We start from the raw sequence: 22,742 nt of genomic DNA on the forward strand, positions 1-22,742 counted from the left end.
GATGTTTTTTTTTAATTTAATTCGGTATCTTAAGATTTTACTTTACTAATTATCTTTGAAATAGACCCAGAAAACTAATATTTATTTTTAAAAGGATTTTTGCAATGAATTTATTTAACTTCAAAATTTAGCTGAATTGGTTAGCTCGCCATGAAATAATTTTTTATAACTTTTTTTTTTTCACGTGCACAAATATTTTTTTCTTTTGGGAAATTAAGTTTAGTCCTTAATCTGTAAAATAAAATCAAAAAGTAGTCGGAAACCCACAAAAGAAATTATGATAAATCGGCTTTCAAAACTAGGTTCCCCTATCCTTATTCGTTTATTTTTGCCCATACCTAGTAACTTAATTATTCAATATGTCATGGGTCTTTGCAGACCTGTGGCATAGTAGATAAAGTACTTGGTAAAATTTAGTTGTAATTTACACTCTTCTGGAGATTGAAGGTTCAATCCTCAGTATAGTGATCATCAAAATACGATTGCAATTTACTTAGGACTTCTATCCAATCATGGGTGATGGAATGAGAGCATGCTATTCCGATGGATTAAAGAAAGAGTTCCATTCAAAATTCTGTGCAAATTTCAGAGTTTGACAGAAAAATTCCTGAGTTGAACGTTGAAAGTTACATCAACCAAAACGTTGCATAAATAACACTCAACATGAGAACAGTAGTCTGACTAATTCAAAAAATATTAATTGTAACTTTATTTGCATTTGCTATAGAAATAATTTGTAAAAAATGTTATCAAATTTGCATGTACCTAGTTTTAAGCATAGTTATTGAATAATTTTTCACCACAAAATTTGCAACCATTTTTAGATAAGTAAAAAAATATTTCCCAATCAAGAATTTCTTAGCAGAGGAATCAAAAGCATGGACCATTTTATTGGCCTCCATGTTCACCAAATTTGATTCGGTAATGGTGCATACAACAAGACCCTAAGTTTCAAAGATGGCGGCAGGTCTGTCAATTGAGGTATGGAAGCACAAAATTGATACAATACTTTCGTTATTCTTCAAAACTGCTTACTTGTGTAAAATATTAAGATTTTTTTTTTGTTAATATTTTTTTCTAACATATTTACGATTTTTATTTCCAAATATAGTTACATATAGTTACGTATTCTTTTTTAAGTGTAGTATATTTAAATATACTTTATTTAAACCTGTACAGTCTATTATGATCGTCGCCGATTAAAAAAATATTTTTTTATAGTTAACTATAATTTAGTTAAATTTTTCACCCCCATTAAAATAAAAATATGTAAGTTTTCTTTATCAATGGATTTTGTGTTCTTTAATCACATATCTTTTTCAAATAACTATGTTCATATTTTGTCAAATTGTTTAGATATTTCTATGTGATTAAAAAACACAAAATCAATTGATAAAGAAGGGTTACATATTTTTATATATTTTTATTATTAAGGGGTAAAAAGTAAACGTAAAATATAATTAACTATAAGAAATAGTAATTAACTATTAATAGACTGTGCAGGTTTAAATAAAGTATATTTAAATATAGTACATTTTAAAAAAACTAAATATGTTATCAAAAATATATTAACAAAAAAAAATCTTAATATTTTGTCCAAATATATAAGTAAAGTTTTGAAGAATAGCGGAAGTATTATATCAATTTTGTGCTTCCATACTTCAATTGACAGACTTGCCGCCATCTTTAAAACTTAAGGTCTCGTTTTATGCACAATTACCTTTGATTCCATTAGATTTTTATGAAGACATGTAAAAACAATTATGCATGTAGCTCAACCCTGATTCATTGAAAGCTACAATAAATATAAATTCAGGCAGTAAAGCAGTTGGCAAATGTTTTTGTATTAACCTTTTTATATTGTTAATGATGGAGGACATAGAGAAACTCCAATAAAATTTTAATAAAACTTTACAAATTATAGATTTACTTCTTTCTAATCCTTTTCACAGAATATTTCTATTATAAATACAATTAAAGTTATACACTTTTTTTAAGTGTACATGGACTTTATAGAAACCTTGTATATCTTCCCTCCAACCTCTTTCCTACAGAAGGGATGTTGCGAGCCTGTCTTTGTTTTATCATTATCTCCATGGCAAGTGCTCGTATGAGCTCCAATCTCTAGTCTCTCCTCGCCAATCTTTCATGAAAAATACTCGTCTAGCTGAAACCACTGTCAATAATTTTCACCACTCTTTGACTGTGCCCAAGTCAAAACGTAGATTCCATGAACAAAGCTTCTTTCTTAGAACTACACGGCTGTGAACTCTCTTCCGTTTGCCTGTTTCCCAGCTGAATACAACTTGGTTGTCTTCAAGTCCAACATAAACAAATTCTTGATGAATCGCCTCCTTAAGTAATGCAATCTACCAAATTTCCATAACTAACGATTACTACGATATTATCCCATTGATTACTGTACACTCAATAACCCTTATCTTTGAGTGGCCTCCGGGCCTTGATAAGTGGTGACTCCTATGTAAAAAAAAAAAATGTAATGGCTCCATCTTACTAAAATCATTCAACATTTTAATAACATACAAAAAAAAATTAGCATACAAAGCGCTGCTATTATTTCAGCAATTATCATGTAAAAAAATAAGGTGTTTTGTTGATGTACTCTGCATTTAATATGATTTATTTCATTTCCCAACTAATGTTATTTAGCAATCACAGAAAGCATTAAAAGAGAAAATCAGCCAGCTTTCTGCACAATCTTCAGAATTCCAAAATCACTATCAAGCTGCATCTAATCCACAAGACCAAGATGTGACGCCATATTTCTCAGCTGACCAAGAAAAACTGAAGAATCTTCTTCTGCAAAGAGACACAGAAATCAGTATCCTTTTTCAAAATGCATTCTTTTATTTTTAGATCATGATAATGATGATGATGATGATTTAAAAACTGACTCCCAAACTAATCTATCTTTGGTAAGGTCTTTATTTATCCCTCTTTCTCTGAAGTCCATCCTTATCACTTGCTCCCATGTTTTCCTTGGCCTTTTCACTGCCAACTGGCCCTGCTACCTCAACTGTTCTACATCTACTTAAGCATCTCATCCATTATTTCAATATGGTTCAACTAAGAAAGTCTTCTATTTTGCACAAATTTCCCTAAACTCTCCAAATATTGTGATGTTATAAACCCAGTAACATCCCCTAGCAGAACTCTCCAATTATGAAGGACTAAGAAAGTTATCTCTCCTTCCCTTGGTAGCAGTTCTATAAGGGATGCCCTTGAGACACAGTGAAAAATCAATGTTGTGTGCTCAATTTATTCTTTATATGTGTTCATTTACTATAACAAATATAATTGTCCCTTGGGGTCATCCGATCTATACCTATCTTAACACTCGTATTAAAATTTCATTGTATCATTCTCATTATATTTCTCTACATGTGACGCATGTCCTCAACCCTTACTAGCCAGATTTCACTTCCATATATCATCACACTCCCTTGGTCAACAGTGGCAATTCTCTGCTGGTTAGTGTATAGGTATAGGACTTATCTGTCCCTGACAATAGGAGGCAACCAGAGTGATATACCCTGGACAGAAAGGCCAGCAGAGTAACCTCCCTTGATTTCTATCAATACAGAAGACATGGGGGGGGGGAGATCACCAATTGGCTCACCACAAGCTGAAAGAGTACAACATTCCACTGTACGTAACTCTTACAGTTAGTAATGGTAGAAGTTCCTTGACCTTAATCCATCCACTCCAAGCTCTTGTACTCACAGTAACACCTGCTCCACCCTGTCCTCCAAAGTAAAAAAAAAACTTCTCCACAACCTCAGTTGCTTAGTCATCCAAATTTAAGCTCTCATCTGTCTCTATTATCTTATGCTTCTTACACTCAAACTGGTTATCATTTCTTAACCTAACAGTAATTCCTCTGAATTTCTTGTACCCAATACCAGCATTTTCGTATGTATATCATAATAAATTTATATACCAATTTAAATAAATCCAGACCAAATAAATATTTTTTCTTTCTTTTTTTTTTATTTGCTGTAAAACTAAATTCACCTGAAGAATTCAGATATTTTATATGCTAACGCTATGTTTTTGTAGTGACCACGTGCTTTGTTTCATTTCTCCAAACACGTGGCCACCATTTTGTATGCTATGGTATTGTGGATAATATATATAGAATTGTATGAATAAGGAGGTATATATATTTTTGCATTTATTTCTCTTTCCCTCAACTAAGCCTTTCTAAAAATTAATACTCCACTTGCCCTTCCCCAAAACAGTTTTCGTCATTAATTTTTTTTGTGTGTGTGATTTTATTGTGATACTTGCTTTTTTTTTTAAACCCTTTCAACTTTCCTTTGGTGCCACCTTTCTGCATGATAACATTGAGTTTTGCTCTAAACTAAGGTGAAAAAACTAGTTATCTGTTTACATTGTTTCTATTTGACAACAGCAGATCAACGGACACAATGATACTTTCCTTGACTCCTTTGTAGATATTTTGGTAAATATGCTGAAGAAAGAGAAGAGCAAGAATTCCACCATCTTTTCTGGCCAAGGTCACCGCAGCGAACAACAGCAGCAGCAGCAGCAGCAGCGAATATGGAGTCAAGAAAATTCGCTCGATTCATCAAACCGAGGATCATCTGGCAAAACTTCCAACACTGGATCTTCCGAAGAACAAAGGAGAAATGCCCATGGAGTTGATGCCTGGGTCCATCAAAACAACATAAACCATCAACTGGCAGAAAAAAAAGCCCAAAAACTGATATGTTAGTTACGTTTTTGCTTTGTGTATATATGAACAATTGAAACTGAGGTTCTAGATCATCAGTATTTTTTTTTTCACCTCAAACAAGGCATATTACCACTTGGATGTAAGGATATACTATTTGAGATTGTATCTAAAGTGGGGCTGTGAGGATTTGACCAACAAGATGCTTGTTCACATTACATTTAAACTTTAGTAGGTTAGTACAGTCATAAAATCAAGAAACAGGGAAAGAATGCAAAAGTCTAGCAATTTAAGAGTGTTATATTATGCCTGAGCAACATCAGGTGACCTTGCTGATAGTCGATTTAGAACATCGACTATCATTATTAAAAAAGTAAAATGTTAGATAATAAACATTATTATTTCATAACAGTTATGTAGAAAAAAGGTATGCAGAGAGAATTTTATTGTTTAGTAAAATATTTTGATTAACTTGAAAAAAATCAAGGAAAGAATGTGGTGGGCATTAGCAGAAATAAAAACAATAAATTTGGTCGGAAAACGTGGCTGAAGATCACATAGTCTTCATGTGATCAAGTACTGTAAGCACAAAGGAACAGATACATATATACAAGAGAGTTAAGGGAGAAAAGACAGAGCCAGAAAGAGAGCTAGACAGATGACAAAAGTGTTGGAGACATAGCCGTAATGGCCAAAAATCGATCACAAAGATTTTCCCAAATCTCAGTACCCTGTATATCAAATTTTGGGTCTGTAGACTTAAAATTGGCAGAGTAATTGCAGAGGGAAATGTACACAAACAGACACACATATACACAGACACATTCACTTTTATAGAGAAAAAGATATAAAAGTGAACGTGTCTGTGTGTATGTGTACATTTTCCAACACAATAACTCTGTCAATGTTCAGTCTACAGACTCGAAATTTGATATACAGGGTATTGAGATTTGGGAAAATCTTTTTAATCCGTTTTCGACCAGAAATTTGGCTGTTAAAGGGTCAAAGGTCAACGATTTGACCTTTGAGAACTCTACCAAACTTCTCCGCCAATTTTGGGTCTAAACACTTGAAATTTTAGATATAGGTTCCTTGGACATGGATCTAACTTAATAACTTGAATTGAGTCCAAAACAATAAATGTTCAGGGGTCATAATAGGGGTCAAAGTTTTTAAAAAAATTGACCGCTTTTTTTTTTTTTTTTTTTTTTTGCTCAACATACATCTCCAAACACCCAGGCAACACCGGGCTGAAATGCTAGTTGTAGTATAAATTTAAGTAAGACTGTCGTGAAGAACTTATTATTACTTAGCTGATATGTTCTGTTTTATTCCCGTGAACAGTAGGTCCGATGTCGATGGGACGACAGGAAGCCTTTGAACTCTTCTGCCAAGATTACTGGAATAATCCTTCAATAGAGAACAAGAAACAAACTCTGAAAAAAAGTTACGCTGACGCGAAACATCTTGGAGGACAAGTGAATGAGGCAAGAGCGAAAATTAGTAAGTAATTCTTTTCTTTTCACCAGTTTTTTTTTTTTACTTTTTTCTTTTCCAATCTTTTTTTTTAATTTGAGGTTTGTTAGGATCATAGAGATGTGTTTTTTTTTAAAACTCCTCTGCATCTTTTGCACCAATTAGCAGTGGTATGCAAATGACTATTGATGACTCAAAGTATAAATCCTAATACTGAATAAGATTGTGGGCGACCATGCACTCACCTACTCGACAATATTGTAGTCAGCTGGAAAGCAGATCAGTGGAACAAAGTTCCACAGGCAGGCAGTTCTAGGAAAGAAGCTTTGTTCATGGAATCCACGTTTAGGTTTAGGCACAAAAAGTGGGGAAAATTTTTCATAGTGATTTGCAAATTTTGTTTGATGTCTTGGTCCACTTTGCAAACAGTAGTAATAAAGCAATAACATCTTCTTTTGTTCTTAAAAGACCATGGCTGGACTTTTAAGCCTTATTTTCCTTTTTTTTTTTTTTAGTTGCTGCACACGATGAAGATAAGAAGCCAGGACGTTTTTTATCAAAGCATGATGACTGAACCTGATTGGTCTCTGTAATCTTTCAAGTGCCATTTTCAGAGGCAGTAATGTTTATATCATTGCTTACCTCTTCCCATCTAAATGGGTTGAGGGATCCTTTTGAGGGGCCCTTTTTATCCTGGATGCTGGTCTGCCATTATTTAGTCTTGTTATTTTTTTTTATCAGTTCCTTATTGTCAATGCCTTCTAATTTATTATTCAAAGTTGCCTTCTATTAATAGAGAGAATGCCCCTGTCTTTAACCGTGACAATGAGTTTGATGGATTGAGAGACTGCACACCATTTTTTTAATAATTGGTCAGGGTTTACTCCCTATGGAAAATATCCTCATGTTAGGATGACAAACTCTTGTACTGAAGAGTTCCTTTTTTTTTTTTTTTCAATTTTCATATTATTTTGTTCTAGCTGGGGATGAGGCATCCTACCAGATGCCAAACATTCAACCACTATCTCGTACATTCTAACTGTGAGATTTTTAAAGATTTTAACCATCTCTTTACGGACAATTGTTTGTATCTCTCTTGCACTTGGTTCACCAGGTATATTTGTCAGGTAGTTTTTGAAATTCTTTTTCATGAGTTTAATCGCTCTTATACTTACTGGAATGATACAAATCCTCTTAAGATTCCAGTTTACTTTTCATGCCATACACAAGATGTTTGTATTTCGTTATCTTTTTCCCTCTCACTCTGTTTAACCCAGCATCATTGGGAACGCTAACACTAACACTAACTACTAACAACTAACAGTAACAACTGCTAAGGATGCTTGCTTCTCCTTCTTGTCCCATATCACTATATCAGGTTTAATAGTTCTGTTTTTTAGGTACGTAGCTGTAGGAATTGCATAGTCATAGTGGATGGTGTATAACTTATTTCCTACTGTTTTTTCTGGTTTATGTTCCCAGGACGTTGCTGCATTTGATATTCAACTTTTTACAGATAATCCAGTAGAGATCGTGTCACATTGTGTATAATATGTATGTATGTATGTATGTATGTATGTATGTGTATATAATATGTATGTATGTATGTATGTTTCTTTTTACTTCAGTTGAAGTTCTCAAAAATTAAAGGGCCCACTTCCTGGGGCTAACACGTCATCTCTATATAAGATGCATAGATATTCGAATATTCCATTAACATTCTCCTTTACCTCTCAAACATTGAATTTTAAAGAAGTTGAGAACATAATTTTCTTCTCCTCAGTTGACCAGTTTAATATGTTATATCTTTCTTGTAGTTTCTTGGTCTTATTGGATTCCAGGATAAGAATTCATCTAGTCTGGTGGAGTGTCCAGCTTCGTGTTGTTACTTGAGGTAACATCACTTGGAGAAGGTGTACCATTCCTTGTAAAAGCCAGTCTGGGTTAGCCATAGTGAGAAGATTTTATTTGGGCTACAAATATTATGTAATTTTGAATATTTAGTCAGGATTTACTTATAGAAAAAGTATCCTCATGTCAGGTTGTTCTGACAAACCATTGTACAGAGAGACACTCGAGGATAGTGTCTAGTAGGCATTCAAATTCTTTCTATGTATGTATGTATGTATGTATGTATGTGTGGAAACTAATGCTCACCGATTCAATTTCTTTTATTTTACTTTCAGAACAAATAAAGTCTAAAATTGAACAACACAGAACTCAACTCGAAGGTAAGTGAGATTTGCAATGATTTTTCTTTAACTTTCTCTATATGCAACCTTCCTGCAATTCTGCTTCCAATAATCACAAGTTTTAAGCTTATAATTCAAGCTGCAACCAAACTTTATTTAACTAAGTTTGGTTGCAGAGCTGAGTCATGCTATACACCGATGTAGGGGAATGAGTATTGGCGCTAGTAGATGGGTTAGAATCATGCTGAATGTTTGTGTTGGGATGTCTGAAATTGTTGAGAATGGTGGATCTAATAAAAATCTTTTCGAACAAGTCTTTGGTGAATATAAAAAACCCATGGCTATTAAACCTCAACGAATAGTCCTTGATATATAATTTCCACATAAAACACCTCGCCTAACTCTAACCTCCCCATCCCCATGAAATTCCATTGCGTGAGATTGCATATCAAGGCATCCCACAACACCAAGATAAGATGAGGTAACTAATATAGATGAAACATAAATCAGCAGCAGCAGTTCTATAAAAATATCATTTAGTTTAGGGTGAGGCACTGATAAAAAGTGGGGAAAATTTTTGATAATGGTTTTAGTTAGATGAGTGTTTTTTCTGAAAGATTTGCAAGGATAAACCATAGATTGGAGCTCAGTTGAACACTTGCCATGAAAATAATGATTGAGTAGAGAAAAGCTTGCAATGCCTCTTCTATGGAAAAGTGGTTGCAGAGCAGTTCTGGATGAGGAATATCGGTTCCTGGAGGAATGCAGATTAAAATATTTCCCAAGTTTTGGCATAAATTGTCAGAAATAATTGGCCTATGAAGAAAGCGTTGGAATTAGTAAGTTTGAATGAAAAGTCATTCTTTGGTGTACCAAAAGTCATCTAACGCTTCTTATTGCAAATGTGTTAAAATTTGTGTTATTTTTTTTTTTTTTGCATGTAAATTTACACACCAAAAAGAATTTGGTCTCATTGTCGGTAAACATTTCAATTTTTCTTCCTCTTCTCTCATTTCTTTTTCTTTTCTACTCACATCTCTCTCTCTCTCTTCTCTCACCATCAGCAGCTCAATTGTTGTCCTTCACTCGTTTGAACCCTCATTTTTACAGCACAGCTACCTATTCTTAATGACTATTTTGTTTAGATAGATTGATCGCTGTAGCACCAAATCATAATTATAACATTATGCTTTATCGTTGGGTATATAAACTGCTATACATCTGTGTGTCCTTTTTTGTTGTAACCCAGGGTTTGTCAAATCTTCCAGCCATTGCCTCTGTGAAACTCAGCTGATCCTCTGCTGTTGATAAAAAAACATGGACACTTGTTTGATTATAAAGTTTTTACTTAAAACAGAACATAAAACTTTGTACACATGTGAGAGTGAGAGAGGGTGAGGGAGAGTGGGTATTTATTTGCTTCCCCATTGAGCAAATTAGGCACAAGGCCGTTTTTTAATGTGGATAGAGAGGGAGAGGGAAAAGGGGACCAGCTCCCGATGGGTGGGAAATGGGAGCTGGATAGTGACAATTAGTATGAAGGGTTGCCCTTACATTAACCAAGGTCTGATATGTGGGGTTTCCCCCACATATGGTCTTTGATTGCAGTATCTGCCGGAACAGATACCACACTTTGAGATTCATGCCCAGCCCCCACCGGGACCGGGTGAAACTGAGGGTGAGGGAGAGTGGAAGAGAATGAGAGACAGATAAGTTACTTTGTTATTATATTGTATGCAGCTGCCTTGTCCGAAGGGGCACCGTTTCATGTCCACTCACTAAAGTTAACAGCAGGAAAAAGAAGTCACATGGTTTCCTTGACTTCTGCTTTTAGTCCCCTCCCCCATTTATGGCACCACTCAAGTCCCTTCACTACATAAGAGTAAGGATTTGGCAGAAATCATTTTTTTCCTATTTAACAAAAGTGTATTTCAACCAAAAAATGAAGAACTTGCATCATTTCATTGTTGTCACCAAAGAAGGAATTATAATTAATGTGTATATTTTCAGATTCTAACAATTTTCAACCAGATTTGGAAGAACAAAACCTTCGAGAGAAACTTGAAATAGAAAAGAAACGGTAAGAAGAGTTAAAACTTTTCTTTTTCTCTTTTTTTTTCTCTAAAAACACAAACTTAAAGTTAAGTATGTTTGTATGTATGTATAGGATTCACTCTAAAACTAATTAAGCAATCATTATGACGTTTGGGACACAGCTATAAGTAAGAGGGCCAAGTGTGGGCTATATCTAATTTATGCAAAAGAGGGTAAAAAGTGAGTGGAAGTCTTTTGTGAAAATTCAGATACCTCCAACATTTTGTGAAATTTTATCAATATTTATTAAACATCAGTTAATATTCTTCAAATTTATGTTTCTTTGGAGTATTTTAAAGCATTCAAAGGATTCATATTATTATGGGTACAATGATTTGAGCATTAAAATTAACATTCACATTGAATTCGATTCATAGTTATTAGACACCAATTAAGCAAGATTTGGCGCTTCTACACTATTAGGATGAAATTCTGAAAATCGTAAAACTGAATTTCACATAAAAACAATGGTATCTATGCATTCCTCGTATTTTTAAGATGATTATATCCAAAAATGACGAAAATCGATAAGGTAGAAAATTATTTATTAAAGAAAATAAAAAAATAGAATTTGATGAAAACAATCGTAAGACGCAGGAAAGTTCAAAAGGGAGGTAATTTTTCAACTACTAACATGATTAAAGTTGGTGTTTTTTTTAATAATTCAGTAATATGCAGGTAATTCCGACTGCATAATTTGGAAGCTAACATTGTAATTTATTAGAATCGACAAAAAAATCAATAGAAACCACTGTTTTTTATCTAAAAACTCCATTTATCAACTACAAAATTTCGTCCTAATAGTGTAGAAGCGCCCAAGATTCTCTTAATTCCAACTTCTTCTTTAGACTTTAACTTCTTTAGACCTTAAACTTACACCTTAAATTTTAGCCATCATTTCAAAATCAAAATCATGTGATGGATTTTGATCAAATTATAATAAGGATTCTAGATATAAGGTTTAGTATCATTATATCATGATCTTAATGGTACAGTACATAAAAATGGGACAAAACTCTTCAGAGAGGGGGGTTAATTTTCCCATCTTGTGGTGGATATTCTTCTAGTGTATATATATATATCTCAATCTATAAAGTTAAATATATGTATATATGTTTAGGTATAGGATAATCTCCTAAACTGATGAACAGATCATTATGAATTAAAGAATATATATTCTAAGCAACATGATAATATGACGTTTCTAAATTTTATAATAAAATAATAAGCAAAAAACAAAAAGAAGTAATAAGTATAAAGATAGATATACATTAATATGTAGTTATAATTAGTAAAATATAGTGATATTTACAACTAGGACCCATGGCGCAGTGGTTAGAGTACTGGGAAGAATCTATTGGCCTTGATAGTGGAGATGCCTATTAAAAAAAAAAATTTGTAAAAGTGATATTCTCCTGAAGGTTGAAGGTTCAATCCTGAGTGTGGGTGACCGAAAAATACATTTGTGAATTACTTAGGACCTCTATCCAGTTGACGGAACAAGAGCATGCTAACCCCGTGAAGTAAATAAAGGGTTCTGCTCGAAATTCCATCCAAATTCCCGAGTTCGACAGAAACATTCCCGAGTTCTAGAAGATACACCTGAGGAAGGTCGGAGGTTACATCGACTGAAATGTGAAAATCACACTGAAGATGAGAACAGTAGTCTGATGAATAATAATACAAATGGTAATATGAGCACTTTATATTATTATGTATTTTTTTTTTAATTTTAACATTTAGTGTGTGCATGCATATAAAAATAGGTATGTGTATATATTTATACATTTTGATACATATGATTCACTTCTAAACTAATTAATGAATTGTCATGAAGTTTGGAACAAAGCTTATTAATATAAGAGTCGGTAATGTGAGCTATATTTAGTTTAGATTCATACAAAGGAGGTAAGGAAAATTTAGATACCTCGAATTTTTGTGAAATTTTAACAGTATGATATTAGACATTCATTACTAAATCTTCTCCAAACTTCAGTTTCTTTCGAGCATTTTAAAAAGTTTCTAGGGTGCATAATATGCATACAACCTCTCATTTGCAAAATTCAAATATTTCAGATTTGCATTTAATTTAATCCATTTAAATTTAACAATGGAAATTATGTCTCATTGTTTGCCATCTTCAATCAAATCAAAAATCCCATTGCTCTGTCTTCACTACTGCCTCACCCCAAACTAAATTTCAATTTATTCGATTTATGGCTCTTCTCCCTTTTTTTTTATAGTACATTGTTATACAACAATCGAGCATTGGCAACATTTGCTGGAAAAAGACAAAGCTCAATTGATGAAGGACTTTGAACTTTGGTGGCTAGAACAAAATCCAATGTAAACAAGTTCTTGTTGAACCGTTTCTATAATAATCAAATTCTACTCCATCTGTATCATTAAGAATTACTAAACTACCACCTTACATTCATTAACCCTTATCCTTGAGTGGCATTCAGACCTTAATAAATAGTGACTCCAAAGTAAAAAAAATTATGGTGTCTTTGGTCAGAGAAATATTTCAAAAGAAGTTGCCTTTTGTTATTAAGAGGTTTTAAAGATGATTCTTTTGGCTCGATTTATAGCTGTTTAGAACTCACTATGTAAACCAACCAGCAACTGCTAAGTTAGCATGAAAAACTCTTTTATAGAGAATGCCACCAAATATGTAACTATAGAACCTTCTCAATCTTACTTCAATGTTCTGGAAAGTTCTAGGACCTTCTGGATTTTTCTAAATTTTTCTATTTCTTTTTCTCTGTTTTAGATTTTTGTGAAAAAAATATTTCTGAAATAACAGATAAGACTTTTCTCTATATATCTGGGGAAAATAAATTAAGTTTTATCATGCTATGCAAGACATACAAAAGTGTTGAAGAATTTGAATGTAATTTATTTGAAAGGTGGACAACATACAAATGGGAATTCTTGTTTGTTTGGGTTTTTATTTTCAGATACAAGGATAATTTTACTTATCTCCGGAATTTGAAGACAACAATCGAGCATTGGCAACATTTGCTGGAAAAAGACAAAGCTCAATTGATGAAGGACTTTGAACTTTGGTGGCTAGAACAAACGAATTTAGCACAAGTGAGTAAAAAAAGAATTATTATATCTGGTATTATTGTGAATTAACACCCTCATCCAAAAATAAGATTCTATTTTTTTTTAGGTAGTTATTATGTGTGAACACTGAAACACTAAAAAAAAATTTAAAAAAAAAAGCAATTATTTTAGAATTTAGAATGGGAGATCGGTTTCTGCATAGTCTGTGTCGATTTTATTCTGCACACCTTGAATGTTGCATCATTCAAGTTTCTGTAATTGCAAAAACGATTGCAGGTTCAAGTAGGCTATCAGATCATAAGTTCTTTCATTCAACTGTAGTGGGTTGAAAGTTTTGTAGTTTGGCGCTTTCTCTAAGTAGAAAGCTGAAAAGCTCAATTGAGTTTTTGACGGGCAGATATATCATGCTTGAGTAAAGATCCTTAATAAAGAATAATGTCAAAGTCCTTCTAGACTGAAGAAGGAAGGGAGTTTGTATCTTGAAGAATCACAATGTAATTGCCGCAACAAGTTGAACATAGAATAAGGTTCAGCTATGTTTTCCAAACTGTAATATCTATATAGATCCCAGGCTTTGAGTTCCTTTTTAATGCCTTCTGCATATTCATGCACCGGAATAATTTCCCTACATCAGATTTTGATTCGATACAAATAGCTGCATGTGGCCGTGGCAAAGATTTTACTGGAACCAAAAAAATGGCACAATTCAAGTTTACACTTTTTATGTTAAATCATGTTTAAAATAACGTTTTGCATAATTTATTTTGAATAAAGAAAAAAGTTTTTTCCCATGATGCAACAGTGAACTTCTAGCGGCGAATTCCAACAAGTCATAGTTTCAAAGTCTTCTGTTCTGCACACCTACCTATACTATCTAGATTTAATCTTCTTCTGACGTTATCAGATCTAAGCCTGTCTTCAAGACTTGCATTAAACATCAAACTTATCATCCTCATATCATTTCTCTCCATGCAATGCATATCCTCAACTCTCACTGGCCAGGTTTCACTTTCATACATCATCACACTACATGATTTGGTCGATAATGGTGATGTTCTGCTTATTAGTAATGGCAGAAGTTCTTCTGAACTTATTCTATCCACTTTTAACTTTTGCAATCACACTAGCACCTGCTCCATCCTGTGCTCCAATGGTATCACCAACGTAATAAAACTTCTGAACAACCGCAATAGCTTCGCCATCCAGATATACTTTCCCACACTTGAGTTTGCATCTGTCTCCATTGTCCTTTGCTTTTTGCTCACAAAATGGTTAGATCATTCTACCACTTCAAAAGGTACTTCACTCCTTTTTTTTACCAATAGTCGTAAAATTTTAATCATAGAATAATATTATAATCTTGAAAAAGCCTGCAAATTTTCATGTAGTTTCATCTGATAGAACCAAAGATATGAGCAGTTCAATATTCAATTTGGCTACTAGTATATATATATATATATATATATATATATATATATATAGCCAGTAGAGTTTAGTTTCCTAGAAGTACATCCAATGAAACAACATGTGTCTACCAAAATAGTGCTCAATGAGTGAACAGAGCAGGTATATTAATTTTATTTATACAAACATTAATGGCTACATATGTGCATACATGTTTCTGTAATCACCCACGTTGGGGGATTACGTCTTCAGGCCAAGAACTACCTTCAAAAGTGACATTTCCACCAAATACATTTTTCTATTTCGTTTATCAAGTTAAAAATACAACCTGGGTGGGAGTCAAAAAAAACAAAAACGGTAAAAGGATGAGTGAGGTCTATGAAGATGATAAACATCTTTTTTTTCTCTTTTCCCCCTCCCCCATCTAACTTAACTTTTGGCTTTTTATGGCATAGGGTACTTGAGAGTTTCGTTTTCTTGTCTTAGAGTCTGTAAGTTAATAACCTTAGCTATGGTCAACCAAGTACTGACCGGTGCCTTTTTAATCTACCTCCACCCACACATACACGCAACACACACATAACACATCCATACACAGACACTGCCAACACACACATACACACATTAATCCATATATTCAAAAGCGAATCCATGCTGAACACTTTTTGTTTTATTTACTGAAACTAGACAATGATTCTGAAACTACGTAGAAGATAAAGTAAAAGTTACATTAAGGTAAATAAAAATAAAATACATAAATAAATAAATAAATAAAAATAAATAAAAAATATATAAAAAATATAATAAAAAATAAATAAAAAATAAATAAATAAGATAAATAAGAATAAAAATAAAATTAAATTAAAACAAATAAACCAACAAAATGTGAATAAATATAAACCCGAAAGTTATCTAAACCCCACATGTACCTATATGCGTGTATCAATACACTTATAAATGTCTAACATTTATCTACATCCGCGCATATATACACACACACATTTCAGACATACAGAGACAAATAATAGTATTTTTCTTTACTTATGTAGCGTGGTAACATCTTCGTATATGCAATATTATGCTACCCGACTACAGACGGGTGTATATATATATATATATATATATATATATATATATATATATATATATATATATATATACTCACATACATACACATATATACACAAACACACACATACATACATACATATATATATATATATATACATATACACATACATACATATAAACACACACACAACAGACATACATATACATATCCACACATACATACATATATAACATATATATAAACAACATTCGGACATCCATACATTTTTGTAATCTATATTGTTACAACAATTCTATACGAGGCAGCCTATTCTAATAGTTCAGAAATATACGCGTGTATACATATATCTACATACAATAGACACAGAGACACATCCACATACAAACATACACACAGATACATAGATACAGATATATATATATATACAAACATACAAACATACATGCATACGTAAAATACACTTATATATCCAAAGTCACACAAATATAGACATATATATATACATGCATACATGTACCGTGCCACCAAATGATACATCTAAAGTAGAAACAGACATGAATACACCTACTATATAAATTCACTTTTTCTATCAAATTCCACACGTCTAGTTATGTTTCATGGCCCCATCCGCTTGTTACACTTTCCTAAGTTGTAGGTTTTTACTGTAAAAATTGACACTACGTAAAAATTTATATTGAATTCAGCATGAAGTTCATAGGGTTATCCTCATATTTAACAAAGATTCTTTCGATGGTAAGGCAGATATACATAAGATGTATCACGACACAATAATAATATATAATAACATATGACAGAAATCAGAGTATTTAGGTTATACAAACCTAGTATATAAGCTTATATATTGTAGTACTTACCTCCATCTTTGCTTATTCACTCTAATACCCTTATTTCTTTCTCTTCCATTCACCCTTCATTCCTTACTTTCTTTCATCTATTTATTTCTTCTATTTTTTTTTTTTTTTTTTTTTTTTTTTTTTTCTTATATTAATAAATTATTTTTCCTACCCGGGTATATAAAGATCATATATCCATACATGTACACACCCAAAAATATCCATATGCATACATTATTACGAGCTTCACTCAAAACGATCTATTACTCATTTAGTTCAAATATACCTTCATACAGGTACTTATTTCGGCTAGTAATACCATAACTGCTCGATGAAGTAGAATATTAAGTGACTTACGTAACCCATATGGGTATGATTATAGTTGCGACCTCACTCATCCTCTTTGTGGGGGGGTCATTTGATGGGGGTTAGTTGTACTTATAGTAGTTCCATTATCCTAATTTAGAGTTCCTTAAGTGCATGTATTCTGAAATGTTTGCAGGATATAGCAGTTTCTTGTTTAATATTCAATAATTTTTCTCGGTCTTTAAACCTAGTTTATCAGAAAAACTTGAGATAACTAGGTTTAAAGACCGAGAAAAATTATTGAATATTAAACAAGAAACTGCTATATCCTGCAAACATTTCAGAATACATGCACTTAAGGAACTCTAAATTAGGATAATGGAACTACTATAAGTACAACTAACCCCCATCAAATGACCCCCCCACAAAGAGGATGAGTGAGGTCGCAACTATAATCATACCCATATGGGTTACGTAAGTCACTTAATATTCTACTTCATCGAGCAGTTATGGTATTACTAGCCGAAATAAGTACCTGTATGAAGGTATATTTGAACTAAATGAGTAATAGATCGTTTTGAGTGAAGCTCGTAATAATGTATGCATATGGATATTTTTGGGTGTGTACATGTATGGATATATGATCTTTATATACCCGGGTAGGAAAAATAATTTATTAATATAAGAAAAAAAAAAAAAAAAAAAAAAAAAAAATAGAAGAAATAAATAGATGAAAGAAAGTAAGGAATGAAGGGTGAATGGAAGAGAAAGAAATAAGGGTATTAGAGTGAATAAGCAAAGATGGAGGTAAGTACTACAATATATAAGCTTATATACTAGGTTTGTATAACCTAAATACTCTGATTTCTGTCATATGTTATTATATATTATTATTGTGTCGTGATACATCTTATGTATATCTGCCTTACCATCGAAAGAATCTTTGTTAAATATGAGGATAACCCTATGAACTTCATGCTGAATTCAATATAAATTTTTACGTAGTGTCAATTTTTACAGTAAAAACCTACAACTTAGGAAAGTGTAACAAGCGGATGGGGCCATGAAACATAACTAGACGTGTGGAATTTGATAGAAAAAGTGAATTTATATAGTAGGTGTATTCATGTCTGTTTCTACTTTAGATGTATCATTTGGTGGCACGGTACATGTATGCATGTATATATATATGTCTATATTTGTGTGACTTTGGATATATAAGTGTATTTTACGTATGCATGTATGTTTGTATGTTTGTATATATATATATATCTGTATCTATGTATCTGTGTGTATGTTTGTATGTGGATGTGTCTCTGTGTCTATTGTATGTAGATATATGTATACACGCGTATATTTCTGAACTATTAGAATAGGCTGCCTCGTATAGAATTGTTGTAACAATATAGATTACAAAAATGTATGGATGTCCGAATGTTGTTTATATATATGTTATATATGTATGTATGTGTGGATATGTATATGTATGTCTGTTGTGTGTGTGTTTATATGTATGTATGTGTATATGTATATATATATATATATGTATGTATGTATGTGTGTGTTTGTGTATATATGTGTATGTATGTGAGTATATATATATATATATATATATATATATATATATATATATATATATATATATATATACACCCGTCTGTAGTCGGGTAGCATAATATTGCATATACGAAGATGTTACCACGCTACATAAGTAAAGAAAAATACTATTATTTGTCTCTGTATGTCTGAAATGTGTGTGTGTATATATGCGCGGATGTAGATAAATGTTAGACATTTATAAGTGTATTGATACACGCATATAGGTACATGTGGGGTTTAGATAACTTTCGGGTTTATATTTATTCACATTTTGTTGGTTTATTTGTTTTAATTTAATTTTATTTTTATTCTTATTTATCTTATTTATTTATTTTTTATTTATTTTTTATTATATTTTTTATATATTTTTTATTTATTTTTATTTATTTATTTATTTATGTATTTTATTTTTATTTACCTTAATGTAACTTTTACTTTATCTTCTACGTAGTTTCAGAATCATTGTCTAGTTTCAGTAAATAAAACAAAAAGTGTTCAGCATGGATTCGCTTTTGAATATATGGATTAATGTGTGTATGTGTGTGTTGGCAGTGTCTGTGTATGGATGTGTTATGTGTGTGTTGCGTGTATGTGTGGGTGGAGGTAGATTAAAAAGGCACCGGTCAGTACTTGGTTGACCATAGCTAAGGTTATTAACTTACAGACTCTAAGACAAGAAAACGAAACTCTCAAGTACCCTATGCCATAAAAAGCCAAAAGTTAAGTTAGATGGGGGAGGGGGAAAAGAGAAAAAAAAGATGTTTATCATCTTCATAGACCTCACTCATCCTTTTACCGTTTTTGTTTTTTTTGACTCCCACCCAGGTTGTATTTTTAACTTGATAAACGAAATAGAAAAATGTATTTGGTGGAAATGTCACTTTTGAAGGTAGTTCTTGGCCTGAAGACGTAATCCCCCAACGTGGGTGATTACAGAAACATGTATGCACATATGTAGCCATTAATGTTTGTATAAATAAAATTAATATATATATATATATATATATATATATATATATATATATACGAGGGGCGTGCAATAAGTAATGCCCTTGACCCACTTCTAATTGTCTGATCTAGCTGAAATTTTGCATGTGCAATGATTTATATCTCTACGGGTTATGTGGCAAATTACAGCTCTGAAGTAATTGTGGTTTCTATTTTACAGGTGTTTGAACTGAGTCAGGTGTGAAATGGAGCCTGTTGAATGTCGAGCAGTGATCCGGTTTTTGTATTTGAAAGGACGTACACCACAGGAGACTTTTGATGAAATGAAAAAAACTTATGGTGATAATGCCCCATCATATGACCTTGTAAAACGCTGGCATCATGAATTCAAACATGGCCGGAAGTCTGTGGAAACAGCTCCCAGACCTAGTCGCCCCCCCCTTCTGCCATTGATGAGGCATCTATCCGTCAAGTTAAGGCTGCCATTTTGGAAGATCAGCACATTACTATTCGCCAAATAGCTGAAGATGTCAAGATTAGTACAGGGTCTGTGGAAACTATCATTCATGACCATTTGCATATGCATAAGGTGTCTGCCAGATGGATTCCTAGGTTGCTCACACCATTCCAGAAGGGAGAACGCATTGAGTGCTTGAGTATGAATTTGGAGATGTGCCAAGAAGATGAGTCAAAGTTCTTCAAAAGACTGATTACACAGGATAAAACCTGGGTCCATTACTATGATCCAGAGACCAAAGCCCAGTCAATACAGTCGAAGCACTTGGACTCACCACTTCCAAAAAAGGCAAGGGTGCAGCCCTCCGCTGGTAAGGTCATGCTCACAGTCTTCTGGAACCAGGATGGAGTAGTGATGACACATTTCCTGGCAAAGGGTACCATAATTACAGGAGCCTATTATGCTTCACTTTTGAGGAAATTAAGGGAAGCTATCAAAATCAAGAGGCGAGGCAAGATCAGCAAAGGTACCCTCCTCCTGCAGGACAACGCTCTGGTCCACAAATCGCATGTTACCAGATCAGAAGCACGGGCATGTGGTTATGAAATCCTTCCCCATCCTCCCTACTCTCCTGACCTTGCGCCCTCTGACTTTCACCTCTTCCAAGCCATGAAGTTGTTTTTGAAAGGAAAGCGTTTCCCAGATGATGCAGCCTTGATTTCTGAAGTCACCTCGTGGTTGGAGGACCAACCTGGGGTGTTCTACAAAAATGGTCTCCAGAGCTGCATCAAACGATGGGAGAAATACATAACTCTGGGTGGTTCCTATGTAGAGAAAGACTAATAACTGTGCCAAGTTTCATTGCTCTACTGTTATGGGAAGTGGGCCAGGGGCATTACTTATTGCCCGCCCCTCGTATATGTATATATATATATATATATATATATATATATATATATATATATATATACACTTGTGCCCGATATTATTCATACCCCTCGGATCTTTGAGATTTCTATAAGAATATTGCTCAAACCAGAAGGTAGACAATATTAAAGGGATTTCAAACAATAAATCAAGCATAAGCATTTAATTTAAACTCAACAAATAAATAAATTATGCAAGTTTGAAACATTATACAAAGAAAAACAATAATGGCACTAGTTCAAAATTATTCATACCTCTCTTACTAATAGTCAATAGCATACCCTTTATTCTTAATAACTGCCTGTAACCGTTTGGGATATTTATCAACAAGGTTTTTACAAGCATCAACACTGATTTTTGACCATTCTTCAATGCAGTAGTTCTCCAAATCCCTCAAATTTCTAGGTTTCCGCTTTTTAACCTCAGTTTTCAATATGTGCCAGAGGTTTTCGATAGGGTTCAGGTCGGGACTCTGGCTAGGCCATTCCAAAACATTAATTTGATTATCCTCAAACCATTTCTTGACTATTTTGGCTGTATGTTTTGGATGATTATCCTGTTGAAGGACCCAGTTTGGTCCTAAATGGAGCTTCTCCGCATCCTGTCTAATGTTTTTCTGGAGTATCTCCAAATATTGCTCCTTCTTCATGGTTCCATCTATCTTGACCAAACTACCTGGACCACTAGCCGAAAAGGAGCCCCAAAACATTAGGCTACCACCACCATGTTTCACCGTGGGTATGGTGTTCTTTGGGTTGTAAGCTTCTCCTTTCTTCCTTCAAACGTAAGAAGCATCCATATGGCCAAACAATTCAATTTTTGTTTCGTCAGTCCACAAAATACTTGAGAAAACGGACTCTGGAGAATTCACATGGGTCCTAGCAAACTTTAGACGTGCTGCAAGGTGTTTTCCGGTGTGCAATGGAGTTCTTGGTCTTCTTCCTTTCAGACCATTTTCATGCAGAGTCCTTTGCAATGTTTGCCTTGATATTTTTATGCCAGAAGACTCCAGATTTTCTAAAATGTCCTTATTAGTGGTGGTTGGATTTGCATTAACACTTCTTACAATATTCCTGGTGGCTCTAGCAGACAGTTTCCTTTTCCTTCCTCTACCAATCAAGTTGTTTGTTGTGTGGTGGCTCTGGAATTTTTTGATGATGCTCTGTACTGTTGCTGTAGGGACCTCAAATTTCTTGGAAATTGACTTGTAACCTAAACCATCCTTATGTGAATTCACAATTTTAGTCCTAAGATCATTACTAAGCTCTTTTTTCTTCCCCATTCTAATAATTTTTATTCTTTTATTGGTTTTCAGTTGATATCATTTTAATTTCTGAAAAATGCAAAAAACGAAATGAAATTAATCAAAGGTTGTATAAAAGCATTCAAAATAAGAATCAAACAGAAAACAAACAGTCAGAAACTCGATTAATACTGAAAAAATAAGGGGGTATGATTATTTTTGAACATTGCAGATTTTATAAATAGCTGTATATTTCTTTTATTACAAGTATCCCGAGATTTTAAAATGACGAAAATGATCAGAAGAGGTTTATTAAGAATATGTATCAATATGGACGTAAACAATAAATTCTTACAAAAGTTACACCTAATAAACTCAATT

General features: G+C 33.1%; 1 protein-coding gene across 1 annotated transcript in view; it reads left to right on the forward strand.

Moving 5' to 3' along the window:
* Nucleotides 1-22,742, forward strand: part of LOC145243527 (kinesin-like protein KIF6) — an 89,300-nt gene that overhangs the window by 55,218 nt on the left and 11,340 nt on the right. The window contains exons 13-18 of the mRNA XM_080106495.1: nucleotides 2,671-2,842; nucleotides 4,479-4,754; nucleotides 6,062-6,220; nucleotides 8,380-8,424; nucleotides 10,396-10,465; nucleotides 13,440-13,575. Of these exons, the coding sequence (XP_079962621.1) occupies nucleotides 2,671-2,842; nucleotides 4,479-4,754; nucleotides 6,062-6,220; nucleotides 8,380-8,424; nucleotides 10,396-10,465; nucleotides 13,440-13,575 (858 nt within the window). The remainder of the gene's footprint in view (nucleotides 1-2,670; nucleotides 2,843-4,478; nucleotides 4,755-6,061; nucleotides 6,221-8,379; nucleotides 8,425-10,395; nucleotides 10,466-13,439; nucleotides 13,576-22,742) is intronic.

The sequence above is a fragment of the Euprymna scolopes genome, chromosome 22 (assembly GCF_053919585.1).
Source record: "Euprymna scolopes isolate OS-2025 chromosome 22, ASM5391958v1, whole genome shotgun sequence".
Taxonomy (NCBI): Eukaryota; Metazoa; Mollusca; class Cephalopoda; order Sepiida; family Sepiolidae; genus Euprymna; species Euprymna scolopes.